Genomic DNA, 23,160 nt, shown 5'->3' with positions numbered 1-23,160 from the left:
TTGATTTTGATAACATGTATTTTTTCTGAGATCAAGATTAAGTATTTGTAGACATTTAAAGCATTTTTGTCAATTTCAATATTATTTTTGTAACAATATGAAAAACAGCAATTTCGAAAAACCATGTTTTCAAAAAATTGAATTTAGCAAAATTTTCAAATATACCCCTCCCAATTTTTTGTATTTTGATTAAGCAATGGTTAAACTATTCAAAAATTATTTTAACCATATTGGGAAAATCTGTGTTGAAAATTTTTGAAGCTTTCAAAACAGGGTAAAATTGGATTTTCAATACACGTGGAATTTGACCCTTTTTGGAGCTAGGTTCTTCACATACATGCTTTTAAATATATTTTTTTAAATGCAATTTTTAAATATGTCGTTACCATACTTATTCATAATAGCAAACAAAATTTTCTTTTTTATTCTCTTGAAGGCCGTATTTATCTAACTAAAATTGCACATTTTTAGCCTTTTTTCCTAGCCAAAATTGACAAAAAAGTGTTCAAGCCGTTACCATAGCAACCACAAAATTTTACACCAAACTGATTGTATTTTTCAGTATATCTCAACTGTTAGATCATTTTTACAAATTTTGAACTAATTCTGTGACATGTCATTTCCACATAATTTTGATGCTTACAGAGAATGACTCTTAAACTGTTCGGACCTCAACTCCCACAATCAATCCCAACCTTCCTGTTGTGGTCATAAACCTTGTGTTTAAATTTCATTGATTTCTATTGACTTATACTAAAGTTATTGTGCGAAAACCAAGAATAATGCTTATTTTGGCCCTTTTTGGCCCCTTTTTCCTAAATCGTTGAAACCAAAACTCCCAAAATCAATCCCAACCTTTCTTTTGTGGTCATAAACCTTGTGTCAAAATTTCATAGATTTCTATTCACTTGAACTAAAGTTATAGTGCGAAAACCAAGAAACTGCTTATTTTGGGCCCTTGTTGGCCCCTAATTCCTAAAATGTTGGGACCAAAACTCCCAAAATCAATCACAACCTTCCTTTTGTGGTCATAAACCTTGTGTTAAAATTTCATAGATTTCTATTCACTTTTACTAAAGTTAGAGTGCGACAACTAAAAGTATTCGGACGACGACGACGACGACGCAGACGATGACGCCAACGTGATACCAATATACGACCAAATTTTTGCGGTCGTATAAAAATCTAAGTACATTTTTAGATTCAGCATATCAAAGAACCCCAAGGATTCATTTTTTGTCAAAATCAAACTAAGATTAATTTTGGACCCATGGGCCTTAATGTAGAACAATTTGAAAACGGGACCAAAAATTAAGAATCTACATACACAGTTAGATTCGGCATATCAAAGAACCCCAATTATACAATTTTTGATGAAATCAAACAAAGTTTAATTTTGGACCCTTTGGACCCCTAATTCCTGAAATGTTGGGATAAAAACTCCCAAAATCAATTCCCACCTTCCTTTTGTGGTCATCAACCTTGTGTTAAAATTTCATATATTTCTATTCACTTTTACTAAAGTTAGAGTTCGGAAACTAAAAATATTAGGACGACTACGACGCAGACGACGACGCCAACGTGATAGCAATATACGACAAAATTTTTTTCAATTTTTGCGGTCGTATAAAAACTAAATACAGCAAATACTACTTATGACCATTAAAAGCTTACATTGAATTCTATTAAGATAATCTTTTAGATTTTCCTGTAGATTGTCTTGATCTGTTTGTTTCCGTTCATCTGTTTCGTGAAACTGCTGTATCGAATCACCAATAATTTTTGGCATTTTTGCAGCAATTGCAGTAGGTATCTGTTCAGCCTTAGATGCAATTTTATCTGCAAGCCTGTTTAATTGTGGTATCACTATTCCAGTAACATTCTGAAAAATGACATGTCATCTGCACGTTATTTTATGATCTTAAATATGCTTGTCTTATATGCAATATTCTACGTCTTGTATAAGTAAAGGAAACAGAAGAAAACAAATTCTAACATCGTGTTTTTAATTGTAAGTTATTCAAATAAAAGATAAGACTGAAACACGCACATTTTATTTCCTCAACATTATAGGCAAATGTATTAATTTGAGATTTCAGTTTAAGATTTATTAGACCTATCAGCATATCAGCGTGAATTGAGAGACACAAAAATCAATTGAGTAAATTTTATAGCGTATTCTTCAATTAGTTAATAAGAATTACTGCTACATATTTATAGTTTTATGTTATACCTAGATGACAAGCCGTACAGCTTAATGAAATAAAAACCATTTACAACTTAACTGTGCATACCTTGTTGAGTTCATCTTGTCGAGCAAGGTTTTCTATCAGGCTGTCTTTATATTTCTCGAACAGAGTATATTGAAGTGTACCATGTTTGGCTTCATGAATAACTCCTTTAAAATATGTTTCCTTATTACAAACTTGTCCGATTACCATAATATTAAGCTCAATTGTGTTGACCGATTTATTATATTCTTGATCTGTCATTTCACCTGCAGTAGCATGGCCATAGTCTACATTTCTTATCTGAACCAATGTTTCAACTGTCTGCCACAAAGAGCAGAAGTTCTGTAGAATCACTTTGGATAGATATGTATTCAGATGTGTAACTGATATCCCTGACATTGCTGCAACAGAGCAAATACTATGCATACTTCCAGGACTCGGTCTCTTTTTGTGGTTTAAACATGGAAGTTTAAGGGCATTAAACAACTGAATCCAATGTGTCTGATCCAAAATTAGCCGACTGCTTGGAAATTTAAACCCTGACGCCGGGCATTGACAACATGGTGTATTATACTGCCAGAGATGGTAAATGTCGTGTTTATGATTGTCTAAAAAATCTTCTAACGTCTTTCCCTGCTGATTTAAGCAGCTGTACCAGAACACATCTAGACAAAAGTTAACCAGCAGACATCTTGCCAAGGTAAGGTCAAGGATTGCTGTGCGTAGTCCAGGCATAGCAGTACTACAACAATAGTCACCTGATCTTCCTGATTTATGACAAGGTTTCTTCGATGTTCTGTCAAATAACAGGTCCATCTGTTGACCATGTAAGATTCTAGATGATTTTTGTGGATAGTAGCCATTTGGACATTGGCAACATCTAGAATTATTATGTAAATGATAGATTTCATGTTGATTTTTGTTTATGAAATGTTCAAAACTTAACCCGTTGTTTGACAGTTCCAAATCTACTAAGGATATCAAGGCATCTTTAGAATGGTCAACAACAAGAATTGCATGTCTAAGAAAGTTTTCCTTTAGTCTTGATGACATCGTTCCGTTTATTTCTGAAAAAACATTAAGTAATTAACGGTATCAGTTTATAATTTAGACTATTTTAAGCATGAGCTGACTTTAATATGTCAACATATAAAGGTTGAGCAGTAATTATATATAGTTTTCTCACATAATTTGAATGACGTACGTTAGCCAAAGATTATATAGGACTATATACAATTATCTTAAAAATAATAAATAGTTTTTTTTCTTATTATATTCTAAAAATTATATATATAGATTAAAACGGTAATATTTACACTTTCAGAAGATGTTATACATCTAACTGACCAACCTATTACCTTAAATCAGAAATTAAACAAGAGTAATTTCCCAATTAAAAACTGGAAAATCAGCAGGACCAGACAGAATTTTAAATGAAATTATTAAATATACATATCCAGTGATAGGAAGTTTATTTCTTTAACTTGTTAATCTTATTTTTTTTAAATCAGGTAAATATCCAAATATGTGGAAAAAATCTTTTGTGAAAGCACTTCATAAATCAGGAGATCTTAATGATCTAAATAATTAACAGAAGTATTTCTTTAATTAAATGTCTTCAAAAAAATTTAATGCAATTTTTGTTAAATAACAGATTGAATAAAGTTATAGATGGGCAACTCAGTGAAAACCAGTTTGGTTTTCGAGAAATTTTTGTATTAAAATCTTTAATAAATAAATGCATAAAATCATGTTTTACTCAACATTCTTTAGTATAAACAAACGCTTCCAAAGAATTGTATAAATCCAAAGGTATGAATTAACAAAAATTAACAGAAGCAGTCACCACGCTGTATCTCATTCATAATTTGATATGTTTCAAAATTATATAAAAAAAACGATAACGGATTTTTCACCGTAAATTTCACGACACAGTGTCTGCGGGCACAGGACGTTTGCGCATTTTTACCTGTTAAACGATAGGACATTGGCGCTTCAAATACTATGGACATTTGCGCTTTAAATTTTGATTCACCTGTATTAATTTGACTGGACATTTGCGCTTTTAACCTTTAGTCGTCTACCTGTAATTTTAATGCGAAGTAATCATCACGTTAATAAATTTAACTTATATTTGTCATTAGTACGACAAATTATGGAACGCCACAGCTGTCTTATGTGGAACTCTGATATTACTTTATGTTGTTTTATCATTACTTAATAATAATTTGTCTTTATTTGATATGGTTTTGATATTACGTAATGATGCGTCATTAGTCAATGTGGTTTTAACATTACTTGATGTGAATGTGACTTAACGTAATGTAGTTGTTTCATTACATGATGTGATTTTGTTATTTCGTAATTATGATTTGTCTATTCTTTATATGGTTTTAACATTATGTAATGATGTTTCAAAATCACATCATGTAATGAAACAACTACACTACGTTAAGTCACATACACATCAAGTAATGTTAAAACCACATTGACTAATGACACAACCATATTAAATAATGGTGAAACCACATCGAGTAATGACAAAACCATATTGAGTGATGACAAAACTATATCAAGTCAATACGAAACCATATCGTGTAATATCGAATATCATTAAGTAATGACTATTCCATATTGAGTTATATTAAAACATCATTACGTAATGTCAAAACCATATCAAATAAAGACAAACTAGTATTAAGTAATGATAAAACAACATAAAGTAATATCAGAGTTCCACATAAGACAGCTGTGGCGTTCCATAACAAATGGTCCAAAATCCTTCCATGCCCACTATAATGAACAGTTCTACTCGACTCATCCTGCTATTTTTTTTTAATCTTTTTGAAGAGAATCCTTGAACAACAGTCAGTGAATAACATTAAGATTCGTTACATTAATGAACACGCACCTGAGAAAGATAAAATTAATTATTATTTGAAATATGGACGAAATAACAGTCAAAACTGATAACAAGAGCTTAATTTGTTCACTCCTTGGGCTTCAGTTATCAAGCTAAACTGACCTGTAATGAATTTTCTTTTTTTATTTCTTTATATTTATTATAATGTATACTTTTAGCTGTAAATAAACTTTAAAACAATATATAATTGTGCTATGAAATGTGCTATGAAACGATTTTTAATCATAAAGAACAATATGATTTTGATTCTTGAAGGTCAAACATGCCGGTCCCAAGCCCGTATAAAAGGGGCGGATAGTCATAAAAACCAAATTTTGCAAAAGCGCAAATGTCCAAATGTAAAAAGCACAAATGTCTATTTTTAAAAAGCGCAAATGTCCTATAATTTGAAGCGCAAGTGTCCAAAATAAAAAGCGCAAATGTCCTATGAAAAAGCGCAAACGTCCCGCGCCGGTGTCTGCAACATCTTTTAGTACTTCAATCTTTTTTTATACAAATTATGAAAAAAATATCATTTTAAGTATTTAAGATTGCACTTTTTGTTTACAAACAGGTCTTTAATAGAGGTATTCAAAATAACTCTTGAAATTAAATTTTAGACAAGTTGATTCTCCATTTTTTTAGGTCTGAAAGTTACGCTTTTATTGAAAAACGCCCATATACCTAACAATGATCTTACCTTGAATTTTTTAATGCAATTTCATGGGAAAATAAGAAAAATTCATACGATTTTCTTGATAGATAAATATCTACAATTTCAAGAAATGTATCACTTTATAGGATTGAAATTATCCTTTGAACCAAATTTTTGGGACAGTTTCATCCATTTTTGTTCAACATTTTGTAACAAATGCAGATTGTTGCCACGGTTACACATAAAAGAGTTTCAAGCCATATGAAACGAGAGACTGGTGAAAATAAAGGCAATCCAATTTGTTTTACCAATGCATGCATATATCAGAAACTTAGCCTGCTGTGCACGATTCTATCATTTATGATGTATCCATATCGTAGTATGGTAAACAATAGGTACCAGGATTATAAATTATTTCATTTGGTCAGTGTTGTTGTGTAAATATTGCATCTAATTTATGGACGTGTTTTTGTTGATTGTCACCTTTGTAAAAACTTAACCAAAAAGTATGAATATTCAGGTTAGCACGTGTATAACATGTACAGTAAGACATATACATTGCATCTGGATGACGGAGCGATGTTTACGTTTGTAGACTCTCTATGGCAAGCCGTTTCGCTATTTTTGAATTTCAAGATATCTCATATAATATATAAAATATCTCTTATAATATATAAGATATCTTTTTTCATATATAAAATATCTTATATCATTTCAGTTTGAAAAGATATCTCATATACTTTATAAGATCCCTTATATAGTTTACAAGATATCTTCTAAAGTTAATAAGATATCTTGTAAAGTTTATGAGATATATCATAAATATTTTTTATATAAAATATCTTATATGATTCATAAGATATCTTCTTCAGTTGATAACATATCTTATGCAATTAATGAGATAACTTATAAAGAAACTTATATGAGATATCTTATAAACTATTAAATAATAATAATATAAGATTTCTTATAAACAATATAAGATATCTTATAAACTATATCTGTCAGATATCTTATATCATATATCAAATATCTTATTTAATATATAAGAATTTTATATAATATATTATGTATCTTATATAATCTGTTTTGAAAGGTATTTCCTAACAGGATATCTTATGTAATATAGAAAATATCTTATACACTTTATAAGATATCTCATATAGATTATAACATATCTTTAATTACTAAATAAAAATAATAAAGTATCTTCTAAAGAAAATTATAGGAGATATAAATGATGTAATATATCTAATAAATTATACAAGATATATCATAAACTATATAGGATATCTTATAAACTAAATAAGATATCTTATAAATTAAATAAGATATCTTATAAATTGTATAAGATATCTTATAAATTGTATAAGATATCTAATAAATTGTATAAGATATATTATTAGTTGTATAAAATACCTAATAAACTATATATAATAAGCTACATAAGATATATTATAAGCTATTTAAGATATCTTATAAGCTATATAAGATATCTTATAAGCTATATAAGATATCTTATAAGCTATATAAGATATCTTATAAAGTTTATGAGATGTCTTGAAGTTAGAATAAATAAAACTAGATGCTCCACAGAGTGCAGCTTCATACGACCGCAGAGGTAAAACTATGAACAGTTGGGGCAAGTATGGACACAACATTTAAGCGTGACACAGATCTGAATTTGTAAAATATTTATAAAATAGTTGACACAACATAGGTTTCTGACACAGAATGAATATGGTCTAACAACTTAAACTTAAAAACGTAAAAATTTTAAATTGCGCATTTACCTATTACGTTCCAATATCCAAAATCTAAATACATGGTCAAATGCAGAATATCATAGAACCCCAAGAATTCAATTGTTGATTAAATCAAATAAATAATGTTCAATTTTGGACCCATTAGACCTCAATGTGGACCAATTCGATAACCGGGCCCAAATATTGAAAATTTAAATACATAGTTAGATTCAGCATATTGAATAAAATTGAGAATGGAAATGGTGAATATGTCAAAGAGACAACAACCCGACCAAATAAAAAAACAACAGCAGAAGGTCACCAACAGGTCTTCATGTAGCGAGAAATTCCCACACCCGGAGGCGTCCTTCAGCTGGCCCCTAAACAAAAATATACTAGTTCAGTGATAATAAACGCCAAACTAATTTCCAAATTGTACACAAGAAACTAAAATTAAAATAATACAAGACTAACAAAGGCCAGAGGCTCCTGACTTGGGACAGGCGCAAAAATGCGGCGGGGTTAAACATGTTTGTGAGATCTCAACCCTCTAACCAATGTAGAAAAGTAAACGCATAACAATACGCACATTAAAATTCAGTTCAAGAGAAGTCCGAGTCTGATGTCAGAAGATGTAACCAAAGAAAATAAACAAAATGACAAAAATACATAAATAACAACAGACAACTAGCAGTTAACTGACATGCCAGCTCCTGACTTCAATTAAACTGACTGAAAGATTATGATTTCATCATATGAACATCAGGCACAATCATTCCCGTTAGGGGTTTAGTATCATACCATCATAACATATATGAGAAGAACATAACCCGTGTCATGCCAACAACTGTTTTTAGAATAAATGTGTTTAGATCCGACGCAAAGACCTTATCAGTGACTCAATATTAACGCCAAAATATGCAATCTTTAATGATTTGACAACAGTATCGTAATTATATCCCTTCTTAATAAGTCTATTCAAAGGTTTGGTAAGTTTCTGAGGTGAATACTGACACCTTTGTGCTTTATAAAGAATATTTCCATAAAAAATTGGATGTGAAATACCTGAACGTATAAGAAGTCTGCAAGTTGAGCTATATTTACGAATGATGTCTTTATACCGATGATAAAATTTAGTAAATGTTTTGACAAGTTTGTGATATCGAAAACCCTGGTGTAATAATTTTTCAGTAATACATAAATTTCTCTCGTTAAAATCTAAAACATACACGAGCGAATCGTACAAGTTGAGATATATAAACACCGTAAGATGGTGACAAGGGTACGTCACCATCTAAAAACTGATAATTAACGATAGGAAATGAAAAATCATCCCTTTTATCATAAATTTTAGAATTTAGCTTTCCGTTAGTGATATAGATATCAAGATCGAGGAAAGGGCAGTGGTCATTGTTAGTATTGGCTTTATTTAAAGTAAGTTCAGCAGGATAAATTTCATTAATATACACACTGAAGTCGTCATTATTGAGAGCCAAAATATCACTCCATATATTCAGTTTTTGTTGAAATCAAACAAAGTTTAGTTTTGGACCCAGATTTGGACAAACTTGAAAACTGGGCCCCATAATCAAAAATCTTAGTACATGTTTAGATTCAGCATATCAAAGGACCCTAAGATTTCATTTTTTGTTCAAATCAAACTAAGTTTAATTTAAAACCCTTTGGACCTTAATGTAGACCAATTTGAACCAGATGCTCCGCAGGGCGTAGCTTTATACGACCGCAGAGGTTGAACCCTGAACGGTTGGGGCAAGTATGGACACAACATTCAAGCTGGATTCAGCTCTAAATTTGGATTGTGATTAAATAGTTGACACAGCATAGGTTTCTGACACAGAATGAATGTGTTCTAATGAACTTAAATTTTTTGTTTTCTCTTTGAGCAATTCACTATGCTGTTGAATATTAATCCTCTCTAAAAAAAAGGTTTGAAGAAATTTTCTTTTTATTTATGAAATTTCAAATGAGAAAATTGAACCCAATTTTTTTAATCACATCCCCTTTCCCTTATTCCAAAACTAATCTCAATTAAAATTTCTAATGGAGTTTGCAACAATAACTTCTCATTTAAATACATCATATAATATTAAGATGTAAAAAAACTGCTTGTTATCACTGAATGGTAAAGATTATTTTATAATTCATCAGTTGGTAGTAAAAAGTGAATATACATTGTATATTGTATATAACAAAGATTTAAGTTGATTCTGGACAAAGAAAGATAACTCCAAATAAAAAAAATTCTTACAATTGTAATTAGATATTTCTTGCTTACTATTCTGGACAAAGAAAGATAACTCTAATTAAAAAAAATTGCTATTTCACAATATTGTGCAATAAGATATTTCTTGCCATTGTGCAATACTGTGCAATTGAAAAGACTTGCTATTGCACAATACTTAATATAATAATTTTAGATCCTGATTTGGACCAACTTGAAAACTGGGCCCATAATCAAAAATCTAAGTACATGTTTGGATTCAGCATATCAAAAAACCCCAAGATTTAAATTTTTGTTCAAATCAAACTAGGTTTAATTTTGGACCCTTTGGACTTTAATGTAGACCAATTTGAAAACAAGACCAAAAATGAAGAATCTACATACACAGTTAGATTTGGCATATAAAAGAACCTCATTTATTCAATTTTTGATGAAATCAAACAAAGTTTAATTTTGGACCCCGATTTGGACTAACTTGAAAGCTGGGCCAATAATCAAGATTCTAAGTACATTTTTAGATTCAGCATATCAAAGAACCCAACCGATTTTTTTTTTGTCAAAATCAAACTAAGTTTAATTTTGGACCCTTTGGACCTTAATGTAGACCAATTTGAAAACGGGACCAAAAAATAAAAATCTACATACACAGTTAGATTCGGCATATCAAAGAACCCCAATTACTCAATTTTGATGAAATCAAACAAAGTTTAATTTTGGACCCTTTGGGCCCCTTATTCCTAAACTGTTGGGACCAAGACTCCCAAAATCAATACCAACCTTCCTTTTATGGTCATAAACCTTGTGTTTAAATTTCAAAGATTTCTATTTACTTATACTAAAGGTTTGGTGCGAAAATCAAGAAAAATGCTTATTTGGGTCCCTTTTTGGCCCCTAATTCCTAAACTGTTGGGACCTTAACTCCCAAAATCAATAAAAATTTTCCTTTTATGGTCATAAACATTGTGTTTAAATTTCATTATTTTCTATTTACTTTAACTAAAGTTATTGTGCGAAAACTAAGAATAATGCTTATTTGGGCACTTTTGTGGCCCCTAATTCCTAAACTGTTGAAACCAAAACTCCTAAAATCACTCCCAACCTTTCTTTTGTGGTCATAAACCTTGTGTCAAAATTTCATAGATTTCTATTAACTTAAACTAAAGTTATAGTGCGAAAACCAAGAAAATGCTTATTTGGGCCCTTTTTGGCCCCTAATTCCTAAAATGATGGGACCAAAACTCCTAAAATCAATACCAACCTTCCTTTTGTGGTCATAAAACTTGTGTTAAAATTTTATAGATTAATATTCACTTTTACTAAAGTTAGAGTGCGAAAACTAAAAGTATTCGGACGACGACGACGACGACGCAGACGACGACGCCAACATGATAGCAATATACGACGAAATTTTTTTCAAATTTTGCGGTCGTATAAAAAACAGGACCAAAAATCAAGAATCTAAATACACGGTTAGATTTGGCATATCAAAGAACCCCAATAATTTATTTTTTGGCCCTAATTCCTAAACTGTTGGGACCAATTTCAATCCCAACCTTCCTTTTGAGTTCATAAACCTTGTGTTAAAATTTCATATATTTCTATTTACTTATACTAAAGTTATCGTGCAAAAGCCAAGAATAGCTTATCTGGGACCTTTTTTTGGCCCCTAATTCCTAAACTGTTGGGACAAAAACTCCCAAAATCAATCACAACCTTCCTTTTGTGGCCATAAACCTTATTTTAAAATTTCATATATTTCTGTTTACTTATACTAAAGTTATGTGCGAAAACCAAGAAAAATGCTTATTTTGGCCCTTTTTGGCCCCTAATTCCTAAACTGTTGGGACCAAAACTCGAAAAATCAAACCCAACCTTCCTTTTGTGGTCATAAACCTTATGTTGAAATTTCATATATTTCTGTTTACTAATACTAAAGTTATAGTGCTAAAACCAAATGTCTTCGGACGACGACGCCAACGTCATACCAATATATGACCAAATTTTTTTTCAAATTTTGCGGTCGTATAAAAACGGTTTGACGTATCTTTCTGCGAAATGCAATCACCGGATTTTAGCGAGGAAGGTCACGCTGAGGTAATTCCATACGGAAAATATGTCGGCGAATTGTGTGCTAGAAGCAACAATTAACCAGGTGCTTCGCAGGGCGCAGCTTTATACGACCCTAGTGGTCGAACCCTGAACAGTTGGGGCAAATTTGGTCACAATATTGAAGCTTGGTACTGTCTGAATGTGGAATGTGATAAAAATTTTGACATAATACAGGTTTTTGTCACAAAATTTATGTTGTCAAAGATATTACAAATCTATTGCATAATACTGTGCAATTGAAGATTTCTTTTTGAAACTTTTCAAAATTTGAAATTTAAAAAAAAAGAAAGCTCTTAAAATAATGGTAAACAAAAACCCTCCCTCCCCTTTGAGCAATAACCTTTATACTCAATCCCATACTTTTCTTTGTAGTATTGAACCTTGTAGAACAATATCAGAGAGATCCATACACTTAAACACAAGTTATTGTCATGATTGTTTGGAAACTAGAAACATGCTTCTTTTTGGCACTTTTTTGCCCCTAATTCCTACATATTTTGGACAATTAACCCAAAACTTAATCCCAGCCTCCCCTTTGTTATATGATACATTGCGGTACAATTTTAGAGAGATCCATGCAATTACACACAAGTTCATGTCTTGAAACTAGAAAAATGCTTGTTTTGTCCCTTTTTGGCCCTTAATTCCTAAACTTTGACCCCATAGCCCCTAAAATTAATCCAAACCTTCTACTTGTAATTTAAACATTGCTTTATAATTTCAGAGCAATTGAAATACTTGTACACAAGTAATAATCCTGAAACTAGAAAAATGCTTGTTTTTGGACCCCTTATTCCTAAACTGTTGGGACCATCATCCCCAAAATCAATCCCAACCTTCTTTTTGTGGTATAGAACCTTCTGAAAAAAAATCATAAAGATCTATTCACTTAAACTAAAGTTATTATCCGGAAACCAATGTGTCTTCGGACGACGACGACGCAGACGACGCTGACGCCACAGACGACGCAGACGACGACATCATACCATTATAAGATCCCAAAAATATTTTGGGGTCGTATAAAAAACAGTAAATTTCTTCTTTCTTTGGACAAACTAAAGAATTTTCTTTAGAAAAAAGTTTGTGTTTCTACATGTAAGTTTCATAATAAAAACTAGCCATTTTGCAATAAAAACCATATGCATCTATTTCTTATGATTTGAAGTTTCATGTGACTTTAAATGTTCGGAAATCAGATATATGAAGAATTCTGATATTACAATGTATATGACATGCATAACACAAACATAACGCCTTATTTGTTGAAAACTAGGGAAAGAGAATGGTTAAAAACTATGAATGTCAATTTTAAGTTTTTCTCCTAACCTAGCAGTATATCTGATATATATGTCCCTGTCCTTACTGTGTTTTGCTACCTAATGTAAACCACAAAAGTGATGTTTTATAACATTTGCTTGAAGCAACGAATGTTAGAGACCGGAAACTTAACATTTTGCAATTTTTCCATTTATAAAGGGGCATAACTCTAGAACGGTTAAGTGACGCCACCAGAATTCAAACTTGATCTGTGTTTTATGATAATATGATGGATTGTGTATAAGTTTCATAATATTTGGTTGAGGCAAACTTTAGTTAGAAAACGGAAACTACATATTTCTTAATTTGTCCATTTATAAAGGAACATAACTCTAGAACAGTAAGAGTGACGCAACCAAAATTCGAACTTGATCCATGTTTTGTAGTAATTAGCATTGTGTATAAGTTTCATTACATTTGGTTGAGGCAGCAAACTAAAGTTAGAGAATGGAAACCAATTTTGGGACGTACGGAGAGACGAACGGACGTGCAGACGGACAAGGGTAAACATTAATATACACGAGGCAAGGAGGGCAAAAACTTGACCGGAAGCCTCTCTTTTGTATAATTGAAGAAATCAAAATTTCAACTTTAAACAAAAATTTTGAACCCCCTAAAAAATGAACCCGGGGTCAAAATACCATGCAGTATAATGAACAATGTAAAATAAAGTTTGTTATTTTATTCTCTTTTTAATAAAATCCTAGACAATGTACTGCATGGTATTTTGGTCATAGGGTCATTTTTCCCATATGGTATTTTGAACCCCACCATGGAAAATTGAATCCCACTGTTACAGATAAATAGTATTGCAAATAATCTTATTAACAATTTGTTGGCTATACTTTTTTTAATTGAAAGATTTTGGTAGGGGGTCAATATATCGCAGGGGGTCGAAATACTATGGCTTAGTGATTTTTTTCAAAACATCTTTTTAAGCATGTTTTATACATACAAACTACTTATTAAAGTATTACTACTAAGTTAAGGAGTTAGAATAGCTTGAATTTTTGAATTCAAGGTCTATAGTAGGGAGTTCAATATACCATGGTAGGGGGGATCAAAATACCATGGCAAAGAAAAAAATAAAAAAATCTTTTTCATCATTTAAAATACATACAAACTACTTATTGGTAGCATTATAACAATTTAAATGAGTTACAATAGCTAGAATTTAGAATTAAGATATGTCAAAAGAGGGGGGGGGGGCAACATACCATATTTTTCACCTCCAATTTCAAAATGCTCTAGCAATTGCAACTCATTTAAATTGTAATAATACTAAAAAAAAGTAGTTTATATGTATCCTATATGCTGGAAAAGGTATTTTGAAAATTTTAATTAGCTATGGTATTTTGACATCCCTGCGATGGTATGTTGTTCCCCTGTTTACATCTCTTGATTCAAAATGCTATCTATTGTAACTCATTTTTATTGTAATAATACTCCCAACAACTCGTTTGTGTGTATTTAACATTCAAAAATTCTACCTTTTATAACTTCTTAAGTAACATAGGTATTATTCTCCAATAAGTTGTTTGTATGTATTTTATATGCTGGAAAAGATATTTTGAAAATTTTATTTTACCATGTTATTTTAAATAAATAAAGGCAACAGTAGTATACCGCTGTTCAAAACTTATAAATCCATGGACAAAAAACAAAATCGGGGTAACAAACTAAAACTGAGAGAAACGCATTAAATATAAGAGGAGAACAACGACACAACACTAAAATGTAATACACACAGAAACGGACCAAGCATCAGACAAAATCCCACGAGAATAACAAATATAACATCAAAACCAAGTACATGAATTTTGACACCGTGCCCCTGCCATGGTATATTAAAATCCCTACTATATAGGCCTTTAATTAAAAAAAATCTAGCTTTCAAAACTTCTTTACATAGTTATTATACTCCAATAAGTAGCTTGTATGTATTTGACTTGCTTGAAAATCTTATTAAGTCATGGCATATATATATATATATATATATATATATATATATATATATATATATATCATATCAGACGTACTTATGAATATAATTATTTTCTGTGACTGTATCTTACATTCATTTGTAGGATCCTTTACTATAGATAATTTAGCTGATCTGTAACAATAACATCTTCATGCCTTATATATCATGTACTGTAGTACGCCGCTAGATTAAAACTGACGTGGAAAGGTAACATATGCCCACCGAAAGCTCTTTTTTTGAGAGCCCAGGTGGTCGTGTGGTCTAGCGGGACGGCTGCAGTGCAGGCGATTTGGTGTGACGATATCACAGTAGCATGGGTTCGAATCCCGGCGAGGGAAGAACCAAAAATTTGCGAAAGCAAATATTCAGATCTAACATTGTTGGGTTGATGTTTAGACGAGTTGTATATATATATATATAATTTAACTATCGAGATTGGATAAATCCGATAATCCACGAGTAACTATGTAAGAATCTGTTTCTCTAATGATTAAAAAGACATTTTCTTTTTTTGTTAAAACCGAAAATCCCCTTCGAGTGCCTTTCACATTGCACGAAGTTGTCAATTTCATTAACACTTGTTATCATATTTTGATTCATTCAGTTAGCTAAAAAGGTCATGACCCTTAAAATCATCCAATGATCTTTTGAGATCACCAGCAACCACACGTTGATTAAAATTTTCTATACAATGGGTTCGGAAAGGGATAAATTTCCATAGAGTTAGAGAAATATAGATTCTTACATTGATACCAGTGGATTATCGAATTTATCCAATCGAGATAGTTAAATTATCAATTTTAAAGTCCGAGCCGCCTCCGAACCCATTGTATAAAAAAATTTAATCAACGTGTGGTTGCTGGTGATCTCAAAAGATCATTGGATGATTTTGAGGGTCATGACCTTTTTAGCTAACTGAATGAACCAAAATATGATAACAGGTGTTAATGAAATTGACAACTTCGTGCAATGTGAAAGGCACTCAAAGGGGATTTTCGGTTAACAAAAAAAGAAAATGTCTTTTTAATCATTAGAGAAACAGATTCTTACATAGTTACTCGTGGATTATCGGATTTATCCAATCTCGATAGTTAAATTATGAATTTTAAAGTCCTCGCCGAGGCGGCTCGGACTTTAAAATTGATAATTTAACTATCTCGATTGGATAAATTCGATAATCCACTGGTATCAATGTAAGAATCTATATATATACAACTCGTCTAAACATCAACCCAACAATGTTAGATCTGTAAATTTGCTTTCGCAAATTTTTGTTTCTTCCCTCGCCGGGATTCGAACCCATGCTACTGTGATATCATGACACGAAATCGCCTGCATTGCAGCCGTCCCGCATATATATAATGAGCCCCTGCCTTTGTATATTAAACCCCCCTTCTATAGACTTTCAATAAAAAAAATTCTAGCAATTCTAACTCTTGTATTTAAGAGTTGAATGCTTCTTTTTGTAAATTTATTGGGTAGTAAAAGCGTTGACCGAAGTACATTTTGTATGAAGCGCGGAAGCGCTTCATTCTAAAAATGTACGCACGGTCAACGCTTTTACAACCCTATAAAGTTTCAAAAAGAAGTATTCAATACTTATAATTACATTTTTTAGCTAAAATCATAAAAACACGATTTTTATCCAGTTTTATTTAATTCACCTGTGCACTTTTTTGTGGGACCTCGTGTCATCATGCATGATAAATGTTATTGTCTGATGCAATTGTTTACGGAATAACATGTTAGCCAATCAGAATAACGTATTATAATGAAACTTACATCTAATGTAATTATATAGTAATAATATTCCAAGAAGAAGTTTATATGTATTTTACTTGCTTAAAAAGATGTTTTGAAAAATTTATTTAACAATGGAAATTTGACCCCCCCCCCCCTTTTTTGTCATGGCATATTGTGTTCCCCTCTTTTCACCTCCAATTTAAAAAAAATAGCTATTAAAACTTCTTAACATATTAATATATTAAATAGTTACGATACTACTATTAGTAGTGTGTATGAGTTTACATGCTGGAAAAGATATTTTTAAAATTATATACTTTTAAATTTAACTAAGCCATGGTAATTTGACCCCTCCCCTTTTTTACCATGACAAATTTAAACCATATTCATAAGTACAATGTATATGTTTGTCAAAATTTCAAAAAAATGAAAGCATTCAAGTTACAAGCTCTAATCATAATTCTTCAAGAAGAAATTTGAATGATTTTTTGGAGGTTAAGATTTCAGAGCAGTTATACCATGTACACCGAGCAAATTTATTTCTTGTAACCAATCATGGAAAATTGACATCTTCTCTTCTTGTTTGAATGATTGTTGATCTATAATGAGCTTTAGAATAATGTATAATGTTCTAATAATCATCTATAGAATGGGAAAAAACAGTCAATTGCCCATACACGGGGGGGGGGGGTTAATTTATCATAGTGGTATGTAGACCCCAGTGTCAATTTACCATGGGGTTCAAAATACAAATGACACCGGTCAAAATCTTTAATGAGGTTTTTGAAAGACAGTCTATTGACAAATAATATGACGAACAAAACATAATGAGTAATGCATTCAGTAGAGAGGAACAAATATTGAACAGCAGCCTCCTTGTATAAATATTCAGAAGTCAACCTTTTCACTTTGAACTCAAAACTCTCCAAAAGCCATGGGACACCGTAAATAATCTCTGCAAAATTCTCGTCCATAAAACAAATAAAGTTACACGAGTACACAAGTCAAGTTAAAATGAATTAGATGGAAAATACAAAAATCTTGACCGGCACCCCCTTCTTATGGAAAGCAACGACTAAAATATTTAACAAAAACTACATACAACTAAAACAACAAGGCCTTTTTTTTAATTAAAATTTTAATAGTATTAAAGCAATATATAAATTGGAATGGTGTACAATCTGTTAGGCATAAATCAGTTTAAAACAATTTTATGATTATCTTTAATATTTCATGTATGATATAAAGTTTTTGTTTTGTTTTTTCCGTTGGGGTTCGATTTCATGTAAGTTAACATCATCTTTCTTTTTTTTACAAAAAGTGATTTATTACTTTCAATCGTTTAAGGAGTAAAGAATTCGATAGGTATTTATGCGTCTTCTTTGATTTTATGCACCAGTCGATGAAAGCGTTGTCATCAAATTTTGTTTTTAAAGGAGTAATCATAGGTAATAGTGAAGCAGGCGCAGGTTCGATCATTTGCTCTTGACTGTTGTTCAAATTATGCAAATTAATTTAATATTACTTTTTTACCCTTCCACGTTTTTACCCTCCCTTTACTTTTCACACATAGGCCAACACATCCATTTTCTAACCATAACAGATACCATGCATACTATGAAATGGATTGTTGGCCTATTTTTTTCATCTTAGTCATATTGCTGTACCAGATTAAATCGGGACTGATAATTTATTTACTTTCCTTACTGCTAACATTCTTTTTCTTCTTGTTGCAGCTTGTTCTTGTCCATTCGTTTTTGATGCGTTTTGTTTTTTGATTTTGCCATGTGATTATGGACTTTCCAAATTGATTTTCCTTTGAGTTCAGTATTTTTGTGATTTTACTTCTTTCACATGCACTTAAAACACATGTCTTGACCGACAAAAAACATATTTTGAAACTTTATAGACTAACAAGCTTGAGAAAAGTATTTCCACCATAAAATTTTGCACAGTTTCCATCTACTTAATAAATATCGCGATACCTCGTATGACAATAAAGGATTAAACATGATAAATATAGGAAAGCAAAGTGGTTCAACTGTTTTAATTTTTGTATTCGAGCGTCACTGATGAGTCGTTTGTAGACAAACGCATCAGGCGTCTATGATGGGTTTACTTCACAGGCACTTGTCTCAGAAAATTAATGTAATTTTTTAAGTTTTATATGAAAAAATTAATGAGACAAGTACCTGTGGTTAACATTCCATATCCTGCATGGATATTAAACAAATTAAATACTTGACATAGCTAGGATACTATTATAATATAATCGTGTTTATAGTGACTCACCTTTAATGTTTATGTACAGTGTTGTCGATTTCTCAGATTATGAAACATACACCTTACACATCATTAAATGTAAATATCAACATCCTAAAGCTTATACTCAAACGTCTATAACTTCAACGAGCTAAACTCGTTCTTTCCTTTGTCATATCATATATTACAACAGTATTATTAGGAAATACCCTTTGCTATTAATACACGGGTTTTACTATAAAGATATATATAGATCTTTGCAATGTAATCTTTTTTTATAAACTAACTTCCCCAATTCTAATTTTACTTTTAAATGAAAACAGAAATATTTCATTCATTTAATGTATGATACATTTTACAGATCTTTACATAGTTTTGACCAGTAAGAAAGCATTCCATTTCAGCAATTCTAAGGATATATAAAGAAAATGACGTTGCGCACGATATTGGTGTCACTTTGGAAATATGGGTTAGATGGCGGGTTATTCAAATTCAAGCTCTTATCCTATACAATAAATAGCCATGTTATGCATATCATTCGAAAGGAAATAAACCATAGAAATCAATAACATAGATGAATTTGTGCTTTGTCTATTTCTTAATGAAAAAATTTGCTCATTTCGATGGCTATAACGTCATTTTAAGGGTGTCCCGTCGTTACAATTTTGTTTTATGTGCGTCTTTGAAATCCCAGTGCGGATTCATTAGTAAGTAGAATGGTTTAAAATTTTACAACTATATTGTATACATTTAACGTTAAATGAAGTAATAGACGTTTTTAACTATAAGAGTAGGAAGATCGTCAGAAAAGTTTAAACAAAAAATAGAAAAAAATGTCCCAATTTGCTGCTCAACCCGTAAAAAAACTTTCTGTCTTCAATTTCATGATATATAACATACGAAAATGGATTTTAATAATATCAGAAAAATTATACATGTTCCGAAGAAGCTATCTGAAGTCATCATTATGTAACTGCGGTCTTATTTTAAAAACATCGTCATTTTTCCCGTGTCCAATAAAATGTCCCGATGGACAAACGAACACGAAGAATAATTCAGAGGCTTTTTATCAAACGAAATTCTTCTATATCTCAAATTTTTATCACCTTTTAACTGATATGAATGGAAAATACATTTAATTTCCTTTAAAATGATATGATATGTACTTGTGTTTGAGTTGCAGGTAGAACATCCGAAACGATCTAAGATGTCCAATGAAATGTCCCCGTAACCGTTATTTGACGTTCGTGTTTTAATAACGTTGAGACGTTACGCCCGATGTTCGTACCTCATTGAAAAAATTGACGTGTTCGGCAAGATACAGGTCTCAAAATTGCAATTTTGTTACTTAAAATAAATTTCTGTTGTAAGCGTTTTAAAATATAAGGTTTTTCAAAAGAAAAACGAAGAAAATAATTATATAAACTATGTTTTATGTTATATGCGACAAGCTTCAATTTAAAAAAACGGTATTTTTTAGGGTGTCCCGCGTAACATGTTTCGTTTATTGTTACAACTGAATCATAATTTGTATCTTAACCATTAAATATTTAAAAAAACGGATTTTTCCATTGTCTTACAGAAATGTTTCTTCAGTCATTTACGCAATATTTTATGATGTTATTATAATTCCATAGAAAAAAAATGCGTTCCATACAACTAGGGCATTTCTGTCCCACTGGGAATTTTTAGGGGGACTACAGTTTTGAGAGTTCCAAAAAAATAATATAGAATTGAAAAAAGTTGGAATTTTTATTTCTACATCAATGTTATTTTGCTTAATTTTTAAAATTTTTAGACAAATGTTCTAAAATATATAAAATGTTGATTTATGGGCGATTTTTCAAAGGCTTACAATGTTGTCGCACTTCCATTTTGTGGCATAAAAACGAACTTAACTCAAATTTACGGCATTTTTTTACTTACCCGTGCTCTGATAAAATCGAATTAAAATGATTTTTCGGAATGTTATCATTCTCAATTTTCCAAAAATCTAAAATATATCAATTTCCTATTCGTAATTTAATATCACCGTCGATTTTTCGGAGTCTTACTAGAATGTCGCTGTTGCGTAAGAACGACGTTTCAGACTCAATTTTGACGTAAACGTTACAAACCATTTTTCTGATTATTCAAAAGATTTTAAATCGGTTAAAATATACGACTTTTTTTATTTTCCCAATTTTTTTTTTTTAAATCGGTTAAAATATACGACTCTTTTTTATTTTCTACCACATGCCGTTGAATTTTGTATTTAAAATATTTAGTTTGATTAAAAACCTGGCATATTTTAAGCGATGTCTCATTATTGAAGGAAGCGGCTATTCGGGTTTGTAGACACATCAAATCTTGATTCAGTTCAAAATTTTTAACCTTCTAGTGGATACAAACTTTACATTAAGTTTTTACTCAAAACCGGACAAGCTAATATATATTTTATAATATTCACGCGGCAAATGTTTAATTAATAATTATAACATGCATACTAGTTAAAAACTCAATTGCATGGTAGCAATAAGGTCGTGTCTTTATATATTGATATTTGACCTGATGAAAAACATACTGATGAAGACGACAAAACTGACACTGAATATGCAATGACTTACTTAATTCCAGAGAAAACTCTACTGTCACTATAAACAGGTTAAGAACATGCAAAGTACTATTTATTTTGCGCATTTACTTGGCCTGAAACTGTAAGAAAAATTGAAGATGACGATTTCGCGGGGCGTTTCTTTTACAGAAAAAAATCCTTCATGGACCGTACGTTGAAGCATATTTGAAAAGATTCAAAATAATCGATTTAATTGAATACACAAAAACTTACAGCACGATCCTACACTAAATAGTCGTTATTATGCTATCACAGCAGATAGTCAATAACATAAACGTTAGTAAAGTTTAACTTTTTTTAAAAGATATATCTAAAGCGTGTTTACTGAAAAAGTCGCGACGTCGTGTTACACTTATATGTACGAACATCGCGCGTAACGTCTAAACTGTTATACGACTTTTCTTGCATATTTGGCATAACATAATTTAATGAAATGGTCTGATCTATATAAAATAAAGTTCTCATTTAATATGCATTAAAATGTAGATCTGCATTGTTTCAAGGATATAAGATGTCGAAATATTTAACTGGGATACTCCATAAAGACAAGGCCCCGGAGCTATAACAAAGAGAAAACTTACTAATGACCACACCCCACATTATAAAAGCAAGATACAATGAAAAAGGAAATGCAAACGAAAGTGAAATCTTCTTAATTATCCTCCTCAGCCAGATAGTATCTGTAATTCCTAGCATTGCTATTATAAAATTCGAAGCTATACACATGAATGGAAATTCTCACAATAAATCTTATGAGAAAAAGTACTCCTTAGTCGTGAACATTTCAGTAAAACGTGCAATCATTTTTTGTTTTGTTGCATCGACTCATTCAACAAAAAGTTTTTATCAGAGAAATACTCGTATGCAATAAAATTTCAGAATAGTTATATTGTGAGTACATCTACATAGCAATGTGTATGAAAAATAGGGTTATTACATTTAGAAGTAGTGTGACAGAATGAAGTTTATTTTCTCGAATCTCCGACAGAATTGCCTTGTAAATAGGCATGTATATGAAAATAAAAACTTTTCTTTTACCATTATTTGAGAAAGAACGAAAGAGAGAGAGAGAGAGAGAGTAGTTGTCCGATATATATGATGGATGGCACACAAACATGTAGCAGCTAGCTCTAAGGTATTAATTTACAGACATTCCAAACTCATTCGAGAAAGAAAAAAATATCAAATCAATCTTTTGTGTGCAAATGTTTTTGTTGTAACAGTTGTGTAAAGCAGATCTATTTTCTAAAAACGCCACAAAACATAGCTTGAATATTAATTCTTACATCGCGATGACCGTGAGGGGATTAATTCTGATGTATTGTTGCCATAGAGATTTGACTTTCGTTTTCGACT

General features: G+C 31.1%; 1 protein-coding gene across 1 annotated transcript in view; it reads right to left on the bottom strand.

The window, feature by feature from the left end:
• The window catches only part of LOC134692233 (uncharacterized), a 36,559-nt gene extending 17,184 nt beyond the window's left edge, over nucleotides 1–19,375 (bottom strand). Inside the window, exons 1-3 of the mRNA XM_063552684.1 lie at nucleotides 19,221–19,375; nucleotides 2,295–3,298; nucleotides 1,675–1,882 (exon numbers count right to left, since the gene is read on the bottom strand). Of these exons, the coding sequence (XP_063408754.1) occupies nucleotides 1,675–1,882; nucleotides 2,295–3,284 (1,198 nt within the window). The 5' untranslated portion in view covers nucleotides 3,285–3,298; nucleotides 19,221–19,375. The remainder of the gene's footprint in view (nucleotides 1–1,674; nucleotides 1,883–2,294; nucleotides 3,299–19,220) is intronic.
• Between the last annotated feature and the right edge of the window lie 3,785 nt (nucleotides 19,376–23,160).

The sequence above is a fragment of the Mytilus trossulus genome, chromosome 12 (genome assembly GCF_036588685.1).
Source record: "Mytilus trossulus isolate FHL-02 chromosome 12, PNRI_Mtr1.1.1.hap1, whole genome shotgun sequence".
NCBI classification, from domain to species: Eukaryota; Metazoa; Mollusca; class Bivalvia; order Mytilida; family Mytilidae; genus Mytilus; species Mytilus trossulus.
This window is presented reverse-complemented; position numbering and strand designations above follow the sequence as displayed.